Source organism: Mus caroli, unplaced genomic scaffold, assembly GCF_978045245.1.
Source record: "Mus caroli unplaced genomic scaffold, Mus_caroli_1 scaffold_1, whole genome shotgun sequence".
Classification (NCBI taxonomy): Eukaryota; Metazoa; Chordata; class Mammalia; order Rodentia; family Muridae; genus Mus; species Mus caroli.
Window position 1 is genome coordinate 84,263,027 of NW_028227256.1, and position 15,283 is coordinate 84,278,309.

Genomic DNA, 15,283 nt, shown 5'->3' on the forward strand with positions numbered 1-15,283 from the left:
CTGGATTACGTTGATGGATTTCCTTATATTGAACCATCCCTGCATCCCTGGGATGAAACCTATTTGGTCAGGATGGATGATTGTTTTGATGTGTTCTTGGATTCGGTTAGCAAGAACTTTATTGAGGATTTTTGCATCAATATTCATAAGGGATATTGGTCTGAAGTTTTCTATCTTTGTTGGGTCTTTTTGTGGTTTAGGTATCAGAGTAATTGTGGCTTCATAGAATGAGTTGGGTAGAGTACCTTCTGTTTCTATTTTGTGGAATAGTTTGTGAAGAACTGGGATTAGATCTTCTTTGAAGGTCTGATAGAACTCTGCACTAAACCCATCTGGTCCTGGGCTTTTTTTGGTTGGGAGACTATTAATGACTGCTTCTATTTCTTTGGGGGATATAGGGCTGTTTAGATCATTAACCTGATCTTGATTCAACTTTGGTACCTGGTATCTGTCTAGGAACTTCTCCATTTCATCCAGGTTCTCCAGTTTTGTTGAGTATAGCCTTTGGTAGAAGGATCTGATGGTGTTTTGGATGTCTTCAGGATCTGTTGTTATGTCTCCTTTTTCATTTCTGATTTTGTTAATTAGGATGCTTTCCCTGTGCCCTCTAGTGAGTCTGGCTAAGGGTTTATCTATCTTGTTGATTTTCTCAAAGAACCAGCTCCTTGATTGGTTGATTCTTTGAATAGTTCTTCTTGTTTCCACTTGGTTGATTTCGCCCCTGAGTTTGATTATTTCCTGCCGTCTACTCCTCTTGGGTGAATTTGATTCCTTTTGTTCTAGTGCTTTTAGGTATGTTGTCAAGCTGCTAATGTGTGCTCTCTCTAGTTTCCTTTTGGAGGCACTCAGAGCTATGAGTTTTCCTCTTAGAAATGCTTTCATTGCGTCCCATAAGTTTGGGTATGTTGTGGCTTCATTTTCATTGAACTCTAAAAAGTCCTTAATTTCTTTCTTTATTCCTTCCTTGACCAAGGTATCATTGAGAAGAGTGTTGTTCAGTTTCCACGTGAAGGTTGGCTTTCTATTATTTATTTTGTTATTGAAGATCAGCCTTAGTCCATGGTGATCTGATAGGATGCATGGGACAATTTCAATATTTTTGTATCTGTTGAGGCCTGTTTTGTGACCAATTATGTGGTCAATTTTGGAGAAGGTACCATGAGGTGCTGAGAAGAAGATATATCCTTTTGTTTTAGGATAGAATGTTCTGTAGATATCTGCCAGATCCATTTGATTCATAATTTCTCTTAGTTTCTCTGTGTCCCTGTTTAGTTTCTGTTTCCATGATCTGTCCATTGGAGAAAGTGGTGTGTTGAAGTCTCCCACTATTATTGTATGAGGTGCAATGTGTGCTTTGAGATTTACTAAAGTTTCTTTAATGAATGTGGCTGCCTTTGTATTTGGAGCATAGATATTCAGGATTGTTAGTTCCTCTTGGAGGATTTTACCTTTGATGAGTATGAAGTGTCCCTCCCTGTCTTTTTTAATGACTTTGGGTTGGAAGTCAATCTTATCAGATATTAGAATGGCTACTCCAGCTTGTTTCTTCATACCATTTGCTTGGAAAATTGTTTTCCAGCCTTTCATTCTGAGGTAGTGTCTATCTTTTTCTCTGAGATGAGTTTCCTGTAAGCAGCAAAATGTTGGGTCTTGTTTGTGTAGCCAGTTTGTTAGTCTGTCTTTTTATCGGGGAGTTGAGTCCATTGATATTAAGAGATATTAAGGAAAAGTAATTGTTGTTTCCTGTTATTTTTGTTGTTAAAGTTGGCATTCTGTTCTTGTGGCTGTCTTCTTTTAGGTTTGTTGAGGGATTACCTTCTTGTTGTTTCTAGGGCGTGGTTCCTGTCCTTGTATTGGTTTTTTTCTGTTATTATCCTTTGAAGGGCTGGATTCGTGGAGAGATAATGTGTGAATTTGGTTTTGTCATGGAATACTTTGGTTTCTCCATCTATGTTAATTGAGAGTTTGGCTGGGTATAGTAGCCTGGGCTGGAATTTGTGTTCCTTTAGTGTCTGTATAACATCCGTCCAGGATCTTCTGGCTTTCATAGTCTCTGGTGAAAAATCTGGTGTAATTCTGATAGGCTTGCCTTTATATGTTACTTGGCCTTTTTCTCTTACTGCTTTTAGTATTCTATCTTTATTTAGAGCATTTGTTGTTCTGATTATTATGTGTCGGGAGGTATTTCTTTTCTGGTCCAGTCTATTTGGAGTTCTGTAGGCTTCTTGTATGTTCATGGGCATCTCTTTCTTTAGATTTGGGAAGTTTTCTTCTATAATTTTGTTGAAGATGTTTGCTGGTCCTTTGAGTTGAAAATCTTCATTCTCATCCACTCCTATTATCCGTAGGTTTGGTCTTCTCATTGTGTCCTGTATTTCTTGGATGTTTTGAGTTAGGATCTTTTTGCATTTTACATTTTCCTTGATTGTTGTGTCGATGTTCTCTATGGAATCTTCTGCACCTGAGATTCTCTCTTCCATCTCTTGTATTCTGTTGCTGATGCTGGTATCTATGGTTCCAGATTTCTTTCCTAGGGTTTCTATCTCCAGTGTTGCCTCATTTTGGGTTTTCTTTATTGTGTCTACTTCCCTTTTTAGGTCTAGTATGGTTTTGTTCATTTCCATCATCTGTTTGGATGTGTTTTCCTGTTTTTCATTAAGGACTTCTACCTGTTTGATTATGTTATCCTGTTTTTCTTTAAGGATTTGTAACTCTTTAGCAGTGTTCTCCTGGAATTCTTTAAGGGATTTTTGTGCTTCCTCTTTACTGTCTTCTACCTGTTTACCAGTGTTCCTTTGTATTTCTTTAAGTGTGTTATTAAAGTCCTTCTTGAAGTCCTCTACCATCATCAGGAGATATGCTTTTAGATCCGTGTCTAGCTTTTCCGGTGTGTTGGGGTGCCCTGGACTGGGCGAAGTGGGAGTGCTGGGTTCTGATGATGGTGAGTGGTCTTGGTTTCTGTTAGTATGATTATTACGTTTACCTTTCGCCATCTGGTAATCTCTGGGGTTAGTTGTTGTCGTTGTCACTGTTTAAAGATTGGAGCAGAAGCTGTGTTCCACTCACCAGCAGTCTCAAAATCCTGTGGCGGGGGTCATGGGTAGCTGGCAGTACGCCGGAAGAGGCCTGTCGTCCTACTCAGGCCGGTTTTCTGCTTCCCTAACTAATGCAGTCTCAGGTCCCTCGCGCAATTGGATTGGAGCAGAAGCTGTGTTCCACTCACCAGAAGTCTTAAGATCCTGTGGCGGGTGTTGTGGGTAGCTGGCGAGTATCAGCCAACCCTGCGCCCTAGCTACCCCGGTGCTTTTCTGATCGGAAGAGGCTTGTGGCCCTACGTAGGCCGGATTTCTGCCTCCCCAACCAAAGCAGTCTCAGGTCCCGCGTGATTGGACTGGAGCAGAAGCTCTGTTCCACTCAAGATCCTGTGGCGGGGGTCGTGGGTAGCTGGCGGGTGTCAGCCGTCCCTGGGCTCTAGCTACCCTGGTGCTGGTCCGGCCGGATGAGGCCTGTGGCCCTACTCAGGCCAGTTTCTGCTTCCCTAACTAATGCAGTCTCAGGTCCCGCGCGCAATTGGATTGGAGCAGAAGCTGTGTTCCACTCACCAGAAGTCTTAAGATCCTGTGGCGGGTGTTGTGGGTAGCTGGTGAGTGTCAGCCGACCCTGCGCCCTAGCTACCCGGGTGCTTTTCTGACTGGAAGAGGCTTGTGGCCCTACGTAGGCCGGATTTCTGCCTCCCCAACCCAAGCAGTCTCAGATCCCGCGTGATTGGACTGGAGCAGAAGCTGTGTTCCACTCACCAGCAGTCTCAAGATCCTGTGGCGGGGGTCGTGGGTAGCTGGTGGGTGTCAGCCGACCCTGCGCTCTAGCTACCCCGGTGCTGGTCCGGCCGGATGAGGCCTGTGGCCCTACTCAGGCCGGTTTCTGCTTCCCTAACTAAAGCAGTCTCAGCAGCAGTGCCCATTCTTAATCAAAAATCTATACTCTTTTTGCATGCCGATACCTAGTAATTATTAAAAACTAAGTAGCTAACCTTGGCTTAAAAACAAAACCAGAAATGAGACATGTGCCCTGCCATTTATTTCTACCTACAAATGCATCTTCCACATAGCTTTTTGGCCATCTGGCAAGGTAATCTGGGAGGTGACAGGGTAAGAAAAATCCTAGAGAAGAGATGGCTCTGCCCAGCTTAATGTTCTGCCTTTTATTTAATCACAGTTCAGGAGATCCTGCCTGTGTGGCCTGAAGAGTCGCCCTTAAGATATTATTTAACAGTGATCTTCTTAATCTTCATTACAGGAAATGCAGCTTTACCTTCTTCTCTAAATTCGGTCAGCTAGACAATTATATTTCTGTCTGAGTAAGCTCTTTGGGTTCTTTTGAGACAGGGTTTCTCTGTGTGGCCCTGGCTGTCCTGGATCTCTCTGTAGACCATACTAGTCTCAAACTTGGAGGTCTGCATGCTTCTGCCTCCCAAGTGTAACAACATCCTGGACTGTCTAGGAAGCTCTTGTTGACTGTCCTAATTAGGTTTCTGTTTCTGTCATAAAGATTATAATCAAAAGCAACTAGTGGCAGAAAGGCTTAATTTGGCTTATATGTCCTGGTTACAGTTGATCATTGAGGGAAACCAACATAGGTACTCAGACAGGACAGAAACCTGCAGAGGCCATTGAGGAACCCTGCTCCCCTGTGGCTCACTTGGCTTGTTTTCTCATACACCCCAGGACTACCTGCCTAGCGTTGTCACCACTCATGCTGAGCAAGGCCCTAAATCATTAATCAAAATGCCCCATATATTTGCCTACAGAGGCCCTTTTTCATTTGAGGTTTCCTCTTCTCAAATGACCCCAGCTTGTGTCCAGTTGAAAGCAATCCACACAGTGACTGTATTCCTGTATCATCAACAAATCGATTTGCTAGGGGTGGGGGGAGTTATTATTTGGATTTTACTCAAGTGGTTGTTTTACTAGAAGTCTGTCTTTTCCCACAAATACCCTTAATGAGCCAGTCCTCCTGACTGCCTTGTTTCCATTACTGCTATCCTTTCCACAAGTTGTCTGGGGTTCCTCTTCCCTGGATACTCTTTCCCTCCCATAGCCACTCATGCTTTTGAGTCTTTACCTCAAACTCCTGATTCTGTCTAGTGGTTTACATTTATTTTACCGCCACCTTTCTTTTCATTCCTGAACTTTGGCTAGATTTCACTCTAGATTTGACTGTAGTATGGCTAGGCATTGGGGATGCAGAGGTGAGAGTTAATAAATCCACTTAGTGGGGACAGAAGCCAAACCAGAGACCAGCACAAAGGGTTGTTTGCTTGGAAATGTGTTGAGTGCTCACAGAAGGTATCAGTCCCTTTGTTTCATTGTGAGTAGAAGGAAGTCACTGGTCCCAAAGCAGGGGCATGGCCTGTCCCTTCTTGCCTTGTCCTTAGCAATTTTAGGTGCTGTTTCTATCTGCAAGTCTCCACAGCCTGTTGTTCTTGTCTGCAGTCCACCATCTTAGGAAGTCCTCCCTGTTACTCTTTTCAACCCCTCCTAACCATGTGTGAGGAATGACTTGATTTTCTTACAGCTTTCATTTCATGAGACTTTGTGTTGAATGCTAGCCCATAGACTAGAATACATTAGCTGCTTTGTACATTCTGTGCTGCTATGCATTCGGAGAAAGATTTGGTGAGATACTCTCTAATGACTCAAATTCATTAAGGATGGCTTTATACAGGGTAGTGTACTTTTTTGTCTGTTGGTTTCTACTTCTTGGGCTACAATTAGGGAAGTATCCAGTTGCTTAAAAGGGTGAGGTAAGTGATTATGCTTAGATGTATGGTAAGAATCCAAGTATAAGTAAGTATTTGAGTTATGTGGTATTACTATGCTATTCTAAGGCAGGGTCTCTATAGCCCTGGCTGTCCTGGAACTCTGTAGAAAAGGCTGACTTCGAACTCAGAGAGCTCCTGCCTGGGGTTGGAATTACAGGCATGCATGGCCACGCCCACTTCCTTGTGCTGCTCTTTGCAACACCTCTCATTTTGCAGTGTATCCTAAATCCCAAGGAGCAGCCCCGTCAGTGTGGATGCTTTAATTACTGTCCAGCCTTCTTCCCTTCTTCTGTCCCTTTTTTAAGATCAGAATCACCATGAATGAGTATCTAGCTCCTGCAAAGAACCTTTTCTTCAGTTGTAGTCAGCCAAAATTTTGCAGAATCTCTGAGATAAATGGAAAATAAAGAGCCAGATCCTGGGACACTAGTCCCTCAGCTTCTGGGAGCAGGTAGCCTTTGTCAAAGTGTGAAGTGACCACACCTGACCAGAGCTATCGGTGGTTGGTTTTTGTTTGTTTTCCCTTAAGCTTTGGAGAAGAGATCTTTGGGACTGGCAGGCATTCTTTGAGGAGAAATGGTTACTTCTGGATCTGTTTGAGTTTGAGTCCAGATATTTCTCTGATCAGGGTTAGTGGCCCTGGAAGTCTGTTGTGGGGTCTAAGTCTGCGTTTCTACATAGTTGATTTTGCAAGCAGCTGTTAACTGATTAACTTTTATCTCTACCCATCCACCCTTCTGCCTTTGTAGTTTAGAGCCTCTCACTGGTTTTCATTATAGTCTTGTTTCTGAGAAAGCATCGAATATCTGACAAAGTTCCCTAAACAGAATTGTTGTTGTGGTGTCCTGTACTCCTGCAGCTTCATGCACATCTGTGTGCTGACATTACCTGTGAGCTTTCAGTGTGGATGGCCAGAACAGAATCCTTCTGTCCTCACCTAGACATTTTCCTCCCCCAAGTCTTGCCATACAGGTTTGCTGGTCACTCAGGTCCCAAGCCCTGAGTCATCTTTGATTCCTCTACATACTTCAGAATGAGTCTAAACTCTCAACTGTCTCCAGTGGTACCACTGCGATGTGAGCTACCTTCTGTAGTAGGGTTACCCAGTGTCCTGCTAATTGGTCTCACTGTTTCTGCTCCTGTCCTTCACTCCCTCCCCATCCCAGACTGCTAAAACCCCTCATCAGTAAGTGAATGCCTCCCTAAAGTCCAGGGGAGTGGGAGGCTCAGCAAATGTTACTTTATAAGTCTCGGTTCTTGTTCCCCTTCACTGACACTGTGCCCTCCCAGGTCTGTAGTGTGCAGCCCCTGTCCTCAGAGAGCCCCTTGCTGGGTGGGGTGAGTACGTGCCTTGCCCTTTGTTTCTTTCTGGTCACCTCAGTGAAACCCAGACTTTACTACCCTGTTTGTGGTTTCTTTGTAACATGTAGTTTCACACACTACTTGATTTTGCCCGTCTGCTTTTTATTGTCAGATGCCTGAGAACAGAGCTCTGTGCTCCCTTCCTTTCTCAACAGAACCAGCAGTACCTGGCACAGGGATGGGATGCAATACTTACAATGAGTGGGTGTGTTGGCTGTTCACCTACACTTTATTCAGAAGCCCCACCTTTGTTCCTTAGTTGACTGGCAGCTGTGGTTGTGTTTGGTTTACCATCACCAGTCTCCAGCTTTCTACCCATAAAGGCTCAAGATTTGCCACTGTTTCTTTTTTCTTTTTTTCTTTTTAAAGATTTATTTATTTATTTATATGAGTACACTGTAGCTGTACAGATGGTTGTGAGCCACCATGTGGTTGCTGGGATTTGAACTTAGGACCTTTGGAATAGCAGTCAGTGCTCTTAACCACTGAGCCATCTCTCCAGCCCGCCACTGTTTCAGATACCAGAATGGTTTGGTAGATTGTACAGGATTAAATTCTGGAGCTGGTGATTTATTGCCTAGTCGGAAAGGTCTGGAGTCTGACTGTTTCACTGTCCTTTTTTGCATGTTGTCTTTGCTGATGGTGATTTAGTCCTGGACACGATGGTGCGTGGAATGATAGTCAGCTACAAGAAATGGCCCAGTTGAGGATCAAACACCAGGAAGAGCTGACTGAACTGCACAAGAAGCGTGGGGAGGTACAGAAAGCCCTTTTTTTGCAGGGCCTTCTAAGAAGAGGCAGGGAAACAATCACTGACCTGAAACTTTATAGTAATCTGGTCTAATTTGGCATTACAAACTTTCTATAAGGCAGGGGATAGGGTGGGAGATGGGTCAGCAGGCAGCCCAGGATAGGACACAACAGAGGAACTCATCAAGCAACATGAGGCCTGTTAACAGGTGGTGAGCCAAAACCAGACAGACCACTGCTCTTAACAGCAGCATAAGAAAAATGGTAGGAAAGTCGTCTTGAAGAGAAAAAATTTACTCTGTGATCCCCCATAAGTCTTCCTGGTACATTCACTTTTAAGTGTGAACCCTCAGGTATCAGTGTGAGGGTGAGTGTTGTACTCGACTGTCTGGTCTTAGATTAGAAAATGCCTTACTGTGTCTAGCTGAGTTAGCCACAGCGTGGAAGCACAGACCTCAAAGCCAACCCAGGTTCTCAGGAAGAGGCAGCAGATGTAGCCTCAAAGGCCCTTCTGCCTGCTTTGCAACCATATGCCTTTTCCTTGTTAACTTTACCCAACCCACAGGCACTTCTTCTTTCTTTAAAGTTAAGAAAAATAGTAAACCATTATGTGGTTGAGATTGAAAAGCCTCCTCTTTACAAGAGTATTACTTCTCTCCCAGTTAGCTCAGTTGGTGATTGACCTGAACAACCAAATGCAGCAGAAGGACAAGGAGATACAGATGAATGAAGCAAAGTAAGTAGACATCTGCTGTGCTGTGCTAGTGAGAGCGGGGCTGGGGGCAGGTGGCAGGTGGGAGCCACCCTGCTCTCAGCAAGAATTGTATTCCAGTGCCTGCAGCCTGGCGCTCTTTTCTAAGAAGAGCAAGGGTGATGTCCTTGAGCTCCTAGGTGCTCCACACCTGCCTGAGGAAGTGATGGCATTCTCAGTTCTCCTTGACCACTGTGTGCAGTCACCAGTGTCTTCTACTAGGGGGAGGGCCACAGTGGCCCTATGAAGCACATGCCTGTTGGGTGCTGGAAGACACATTTGTCAGCAGAATGATTGTTTACAAGCAGACTCAGATTTAGTGCCTTAGAGCGGTGGAGAGATCCTTCCAAGGCCCTTTGCCACCTGGAAATGCCTGGAGCTTCCCCTTCCCTCAGGTTCTGTTTTCCCAAAAAAGCTATGGTTATTAGCCGTCTGTGGTCAGTAGGCGCTTTACCCTGGGTGTTTGCCATTGCCCTATTCTGCACACTAAGGAGCTAGATGGACCAGGTGTGGTGGCCAGTATTCCCACTGCCGCATGCTCAAGCTCTGCCCGCTGCTCTGCCTGTGGTTGCCGGGCTCTGATGAGGGAAAGCGCCTCTCAAACTGTACTTTCAGGATTGCGGAGTGTTTACAGACCATCTCTGACCTGGAGACAAACTGCCTGGACCTGCGCACCAAACTGCAGGACCTCGAGGTAGCCAACCAGACCCTGAAGGATGAGTATGACGCCCTGCAGATTACTTTTACTGCCCTAGAAGAGAAACTGAGGAAAACTACTGAAGAGAACCAGGAACTGGTCACCAGATGGATGGCTGAGAAGGCCCAAGAAGCCAATCGCCTCAATGCAGAGAATGAGAAGGACTCCAGGTGGGACATCTAGCTGCAGTTAGTGGACAAGCAGAGCCTGGTTCTTTGAAAAGAAAAACCTGCCTGGCAGCTGTCAGGGTGGTAGTAGTGGTAGAGGAGCCATGAGCCAGAAAACACTAGCCAAAGTAGCAATGTGGGAATCAGAGAAATTTACATTTGCAAGAACATCTGTAGCTGATTGGAGATACAGTTAGGATCCGTGTCCCCTACTACCTCCTGACTTCATGGAGCTATTCAGACCTAGACAACAATTCCAATTCTGCTAGTAAGAAGACTGTAGCTTAACCTCAGGAATTTAAAAGTGAGATTCCTAAATTCGTTGTTAATGGTTTTTAATATGGCAAAGTCTGGGTAGGATTTATGCAAGGAATTAAAAGATGGGCCACTGGGGTGTCAGTTAAATGCCTTACATTGAAAAAGGAATTTTAAAACCATTCAGTTAATACTCTTCCACTAAATGCTAATTAAAAACTTCATAAACCCAGAACAGCAACAAGGCTCTTGAAAAGAACCCCTGTCTGACCAGTATCTAACACTTGTTTCAATGGGGAAGCCTCCCACCCTGCATGTTAGGAATTTGTATCTGTGTGACAGGGCATGCAGGAACTTAAAACTCCTGTGTGCACACACAGGTGCTCACTGACTATCATGATCACAGATTTCCATGCAAGCAGCAAGACCACATTTAAATACATCTATCTGGAAAATCTCCATCCATAGCTCAGTCTGACAAGAACTTAATTCATCCACAGTGGTGTTAGGAATAAGTTCTGAGGACTAATGGTGAATGCCTGCCCTGCCATGTTACATACTCACATTAGTGGAAAGATTACGTCCTAGGGGCACGTTAGAAAGCAAGTAAGTGCTGATAACTCTATAAAGGGTTATAGAGCATTATATATGAATATTATATATATCCTAAATATGAATATTAGGGAACTTTCCAGCCAGAAAAATCAAAAAGTGACAGTAAAACTGTTAGATTTCTTAACATCAGAAAACAGCAAATTAAGGAGTATTCTTTTATTTCCTCACTGTGGGTGAGTTCCTGTGTGTGTACACACAAGCTAAGGAAGGTAAAGCATGTGCCACAGTGCGCGCGTGGAAGTTGGAGAACACTGAAATCAGTTCTCCCCTTTACGTGGGTGTCAGGAATCAAACTTACACAGCAATCAGCTCTGTCCGCTAGGCTCGAAATGCTCTTTTAAAATAAAGTCTTCTAGTACAGCCATTGTAAGTGCCAGCTATGACAAGCAGCAGTGGCTGTGGCCTGTAAAGATGACGGAAAAGTTAGGAGGACGACTGCTTTAACTAGTTGAGTTGGACTTCAACTCAAGGAAGTAGAAAAACTCATTCACGGATGGTTGGTTAGTCAAGGTGGCACATGATAGTGAAGAAAATTAGATCCTCACATTTAAGTTGTGACTTAGGCACACATATTAGGAATATTAGGAATATTAGGAATATTAGGAAGACTTTAAGATTATGCGTTTTAGGGGTTTTTTGTTTGGTTGGTTCAGTTTTCAAAAATATTTAGTTACCTATGTATTTTATGTTGCATATACTGTCTGCATGTATGCCTGCACACCAGAAATGCCAGCTCTCTGGCCCAGATATTTTATTTCATTATTTAAGAGAGTCTTTCTGTGTCATTCTCAGTGTCCTGGAACTAGATTTATAGGCCAGGCTTGACTCTGACTTCCAGGTGCTGAGGTTAAAGGTGTAGACTACCTCAACCAACCTCAACATTACGTATTTGAAGAGTAATTCATAGCTTTAATTGTTTTGAGATTATAAAACTAGAAATATGAAATATAAAGTGTTCTGCTTTTATTTGAGGTTGATGAGATAGATGCTGTTTTCTGTTTTCTTGCTTGTTTGTTGTTTGTATCTTTTCTACCTTTCCGAAGTTTTCTTGTTTAACTAAGGACTGAACCTTACACATGATGGGCAACTGCCACACTCTCAGCCCCTGAAACTTCTAAGACAAATGAGCCATCCTTTGCATTGTTGCTGTTGCATGTGGATTTATATTAAATGGTTTAGCTTGTATCTTAACTTTCTTGGACAGAGTTAGGGTCCTGAGGACCCCAGGGGATCTGGACGTAGCATCATGTGACTACAGGTATAGACCCTGAAAAGTGAGTTATATAGAAGTGCTCTCTTGTCGGGCAGTGATGGCACTTGGAAGGCAGAGGTAGGCAGATTTCTGAGTTCAAGGCCAGCCTGGTCTACAGAGTGAGTTCCAGGACAGCCAGGGCTACACCAAGAAACCCGGTCTTGAAAAAAAACAAAATAAAAAAAAAAAACAAAAAAACCAAAACAAACAAACAAACAAAAAGAAGTGCTCTTTTGCTGTGCCCTTTCTTCTAGCCCAGCCTGTCTTGGGACTCTCTTTTTCTTGCTCTAGTATTGTTGGTTGGTCTGGGTTGTTGCAGTCACACTGACTGGTGATGGTTGTTCCTGTTCTGCCTCCATGGCAGATTATCTTCCCCATAGCCCAGCACTGGTTGCTGTAAAAGACACTTTCAGAGGACATCCAGACTATCAGAGAAGCACTGAGGTGCCTTGTGCCTCTCCCCTTCGTGTTTTTATTACCATACAGAGTAGAATCTAGGCTGGATAAAGAAGGCCTCAGGTAGTCTTCCAGCAGCTTTCTGGTAGGATAGTGCTACACCCCAAATCCAGGCACCTCTCAGCTATAAGAATGTTTTGATAAGTTGTGTTCTTGTAATACTTAGTTTTTATTCTTCATAGTGGTTAAAAATATGAGACCCCTTCAGACAACAGCCTTCCTTTCCAAGATTCTAATAAGCCATCTAGAGGACTTTTCTACATTAGAGAATTTTCAGTAGAGCTTTAAATTTTTTTCTAACAGTTCTTTATTGTAGCTCAGAAGCAGTGCTAGGGGGCTACCAAGACAGCTTACCACACACAGACACTGCTGCCAAGAATGACGACCTGTGTTGGATCCCTGGTGGGAAGAAAACCAACTCTTGCAAGTTCTCCTCTTCCTCCACACATGAGCCCCTTGCACTTCCCGTGTGCACACACAAAGTGTAAAAACAGAGCCAGTGCTAGAGTTTTAGTGTGACGACGAGATCCTTCACAGAGAGGTAAAATTGCCAAGGAAGGGAACAGACCACCTTGGCTAGAAAGTAGGGAGACATGATTCTGAGAGGGGTGGCAGTGAGGGAAGGCGCTGACCACTTAGTGGTTTGGCCAAGCCACGCCTGGTCTTAGTTACAGTTCTGTGTACTTCAGCTGTCCAGTACCTTACTTTGAACAGTGATGCAGTTGTCCCTTGGTGTCAGTAGACCCCTCATCTTTGCATTTCCTTAGGTAGCCTAAGTCACCTAAAGATAACAGAAGACTTAGACTTGAGCGTCTGCAGACTATGATAGTCACTGCATTTCTTCTTGTTTTTGTTTTGTGGCTGGGTTAATAAGATAGTTTACTACAGGAAGCTAAGTCAACCATAACTAGCCCTGGGATCAGCTTGAAGCACCTTTTTGTCCTAAGCAGCCATGGTTCTTTGCAGGCCGGTTTTCTTTTGTGTGAGAGAGAGCTCTTGCCACAGTTCACAGGTAGCTCCCACAAGGGATCTAACTTTGGTCATTAGGCTTGGTGGCACATATCTTTTAACTGGCTCTGGAGCCTTTTTATAGTGAGGGATCTTGTCAGTATTTAGGGTGGGTATTTGGGTGTCTTTGGCCATACTGTCATTTGAAAAGGCTTAAACATTCCTTGGTGTGGGGAGGGGCGTGCGTCCATGCAGATGTACTGTGCTGTGACTTGCTCACTGAACCTGAAGTTAGGCGGCACTGAACACAAGGCCCAGAGATCCCACAGGGGTTGTAGGCATGTATCATGCTGGGCCTTTTATGTAGATGCTGGAATCTGAACTCAGATCGTCATGCTTGTGGCAGTGAGCACTCTTACCCACTGAGCCATCTCTTCAGTCCTGAACTGAATATTCAAATATGCCTTCAGAACTAAAAGTTTGTTGAAAGTAAAATATGTCGCTTTCATAAGCGGGCAAAATTTTACGTTTTGCATGTTCATCTCATTTTTGCAAACAGGAGGCGTCAAGCACGGCTGCAGAAGGAGCTTGCAGAAGCAGCCAAGGAACCTCTCCCTGTTGAGCAGTAAGTGTAGAGAAATTACTCAGCTCTATGCTCTCAATGATTTCTTTTATGGTTTTATTTCTTTAAAAGCTAAAAGATATTTTATTTTACTATGGGGAGGTATTAGGGATTGAGCCACAACTCAAAGTTAAAATATTAAAGGCAGAAAATAAAAATATATTATCACCACTGAACAGGTAGTAAGCACCTGACCATTTCAGTTAATTTTACCCTGGTGGCTTCTTGTTGCACTTAGAAATAATGTACTGAAAATGGTCTTTGACAGTATTCAAAATCAGTTACTTGGGATAAAATTTTTAAAGTAATATGTGTTGTCTTAGGACTTTTGGATATATCCCCAAATTACTTTCTAAGAAGTTTTCCTGTTGACAGCAGTCAGCTGTTCATGACTAACTTCCTGCACACAGAGCCGCCTTATGGTTTCTGTGGACACTCGGATCATTGGCCTTTCTCTCATCAGACCTGTGATCATGTAATCTGTGCTGTGCTATCAGTCTCTTACTCTCTTGGTCTGTCACCTTAGTGGAAGTTTGTCCGTTTTTTTTTAAGCATAAGTGAGGTCAGCGATCTCTGCAAAAAGAAATGAAATTGAATCAGCTCTCCCTAGTCCACCTGCTAATGAAGATGGAGAGCCTGGTACTGGAAGGTCTGTTACATGATGGGTGTTTCAGTAATAGTCCTGTCTGCTCTGATTCAGGATGGGTTTTCTGCTGGAATATCTTAGCTTCAGACCTACTGTTACTTAAACGTGTATTGGCTCCTGGGCTGAGAGGTCTCAGCAGTTTAAAACGCTTGTTCTTGCTGAATGCCCACATGGTGGCTCACAGCCATCTCTATCTCCAGCTATAGGATCCAGTGCCCTCTTCTGACCTCCTACATACATACATGCAGGCTAAACATACATAAGTAAATTTACACTTTTAAAAAATAGAATTTTTATTGTTTTCTTTTAAGTGAAGAGGAGTGGTTTAAACCGGAGCCATCCACCCATACACCCCCTCCTTGAAGAAATGAAAGTTGTCCTGCTAAACCTTTGCTCTAGAAGGAGAGAACATGAATGTGTGTGTCTCCTGACCTCAATGGAGAAAACTGGTCTTGGTGTATTTTTTCAAACCCACAAAGTAAATAAATGGGTTGCCTAAAAAAGAGATTTGGTTACTTTAAAAAGAAAAAGAAGAAAAAAAGGCAGTGCTTGCGCTGAAATGCAAATCTGGGAGGGCCTGCTAGAGAGGCTTCCCTAATCTGCGTGCTACTCAGGGCTGTGCCAGTGTGGGTTGGAAACATGCACGTTTTGGGCTAGATGTGATGACTTGGCAGGACCTGGTATTTTCTGGGGTGTGGGCCTTTAGAATCCTAAGACCCCATCAGAGCGTGACTGTGGACTCAGCTCCTCTTGCCATCTTTCTCCCTTGACTCTCTCAAACTCTAGGTCTAGGAAAGCCAGCCAAGTAGGAAACCAGGCACAGCCTTGTTCTTTATCCTCTTCTCTACCCCAGCCAAGAGTGTGAGGCAGTTCTGTGTGATCCTAGAGTAAGTAAGGGAAAATAAATTTACTTAGCCTTGGTGTAACAGGTTCTTAAGTAT

At 43.7% G+C, this 15,283-nt stretch overlaps 1 protein-coding gene across 3 annotated transcripts in view; it reads left to right on the top strand.

The window, feature by feature from the left end:
* Positions 1-15,283, top strand: part of Atg16l1 (autophagy related 16 like 1) — a 44,216-nt gene that overhangs the window by 8,262 nt on the left and 20,671 nt on the right. For all 3 annotated transcript variants that reach the window (XM_029477157.2, XM_021155811.3, XM_021155819.3), the window contains exons 3-6: positions 7,835-7,940; positions 8,596-8,669; positions 9,300-9,551; positions 13,634-13,699. In XM_029477157.2, the coding sequence (XP_029333017.1) occupies positions 7,835-7,940; positions 8,596-8,669; positions 9,300-9,551; positions 13,634-13,699 (498 nt within the window). The remainder of the gene's footprint in view (positions 1-7,834; positions 7,941-8,595; positions 8,670-9,299; positions 9,552-13,633; positions 13,700-15,283) is intronic.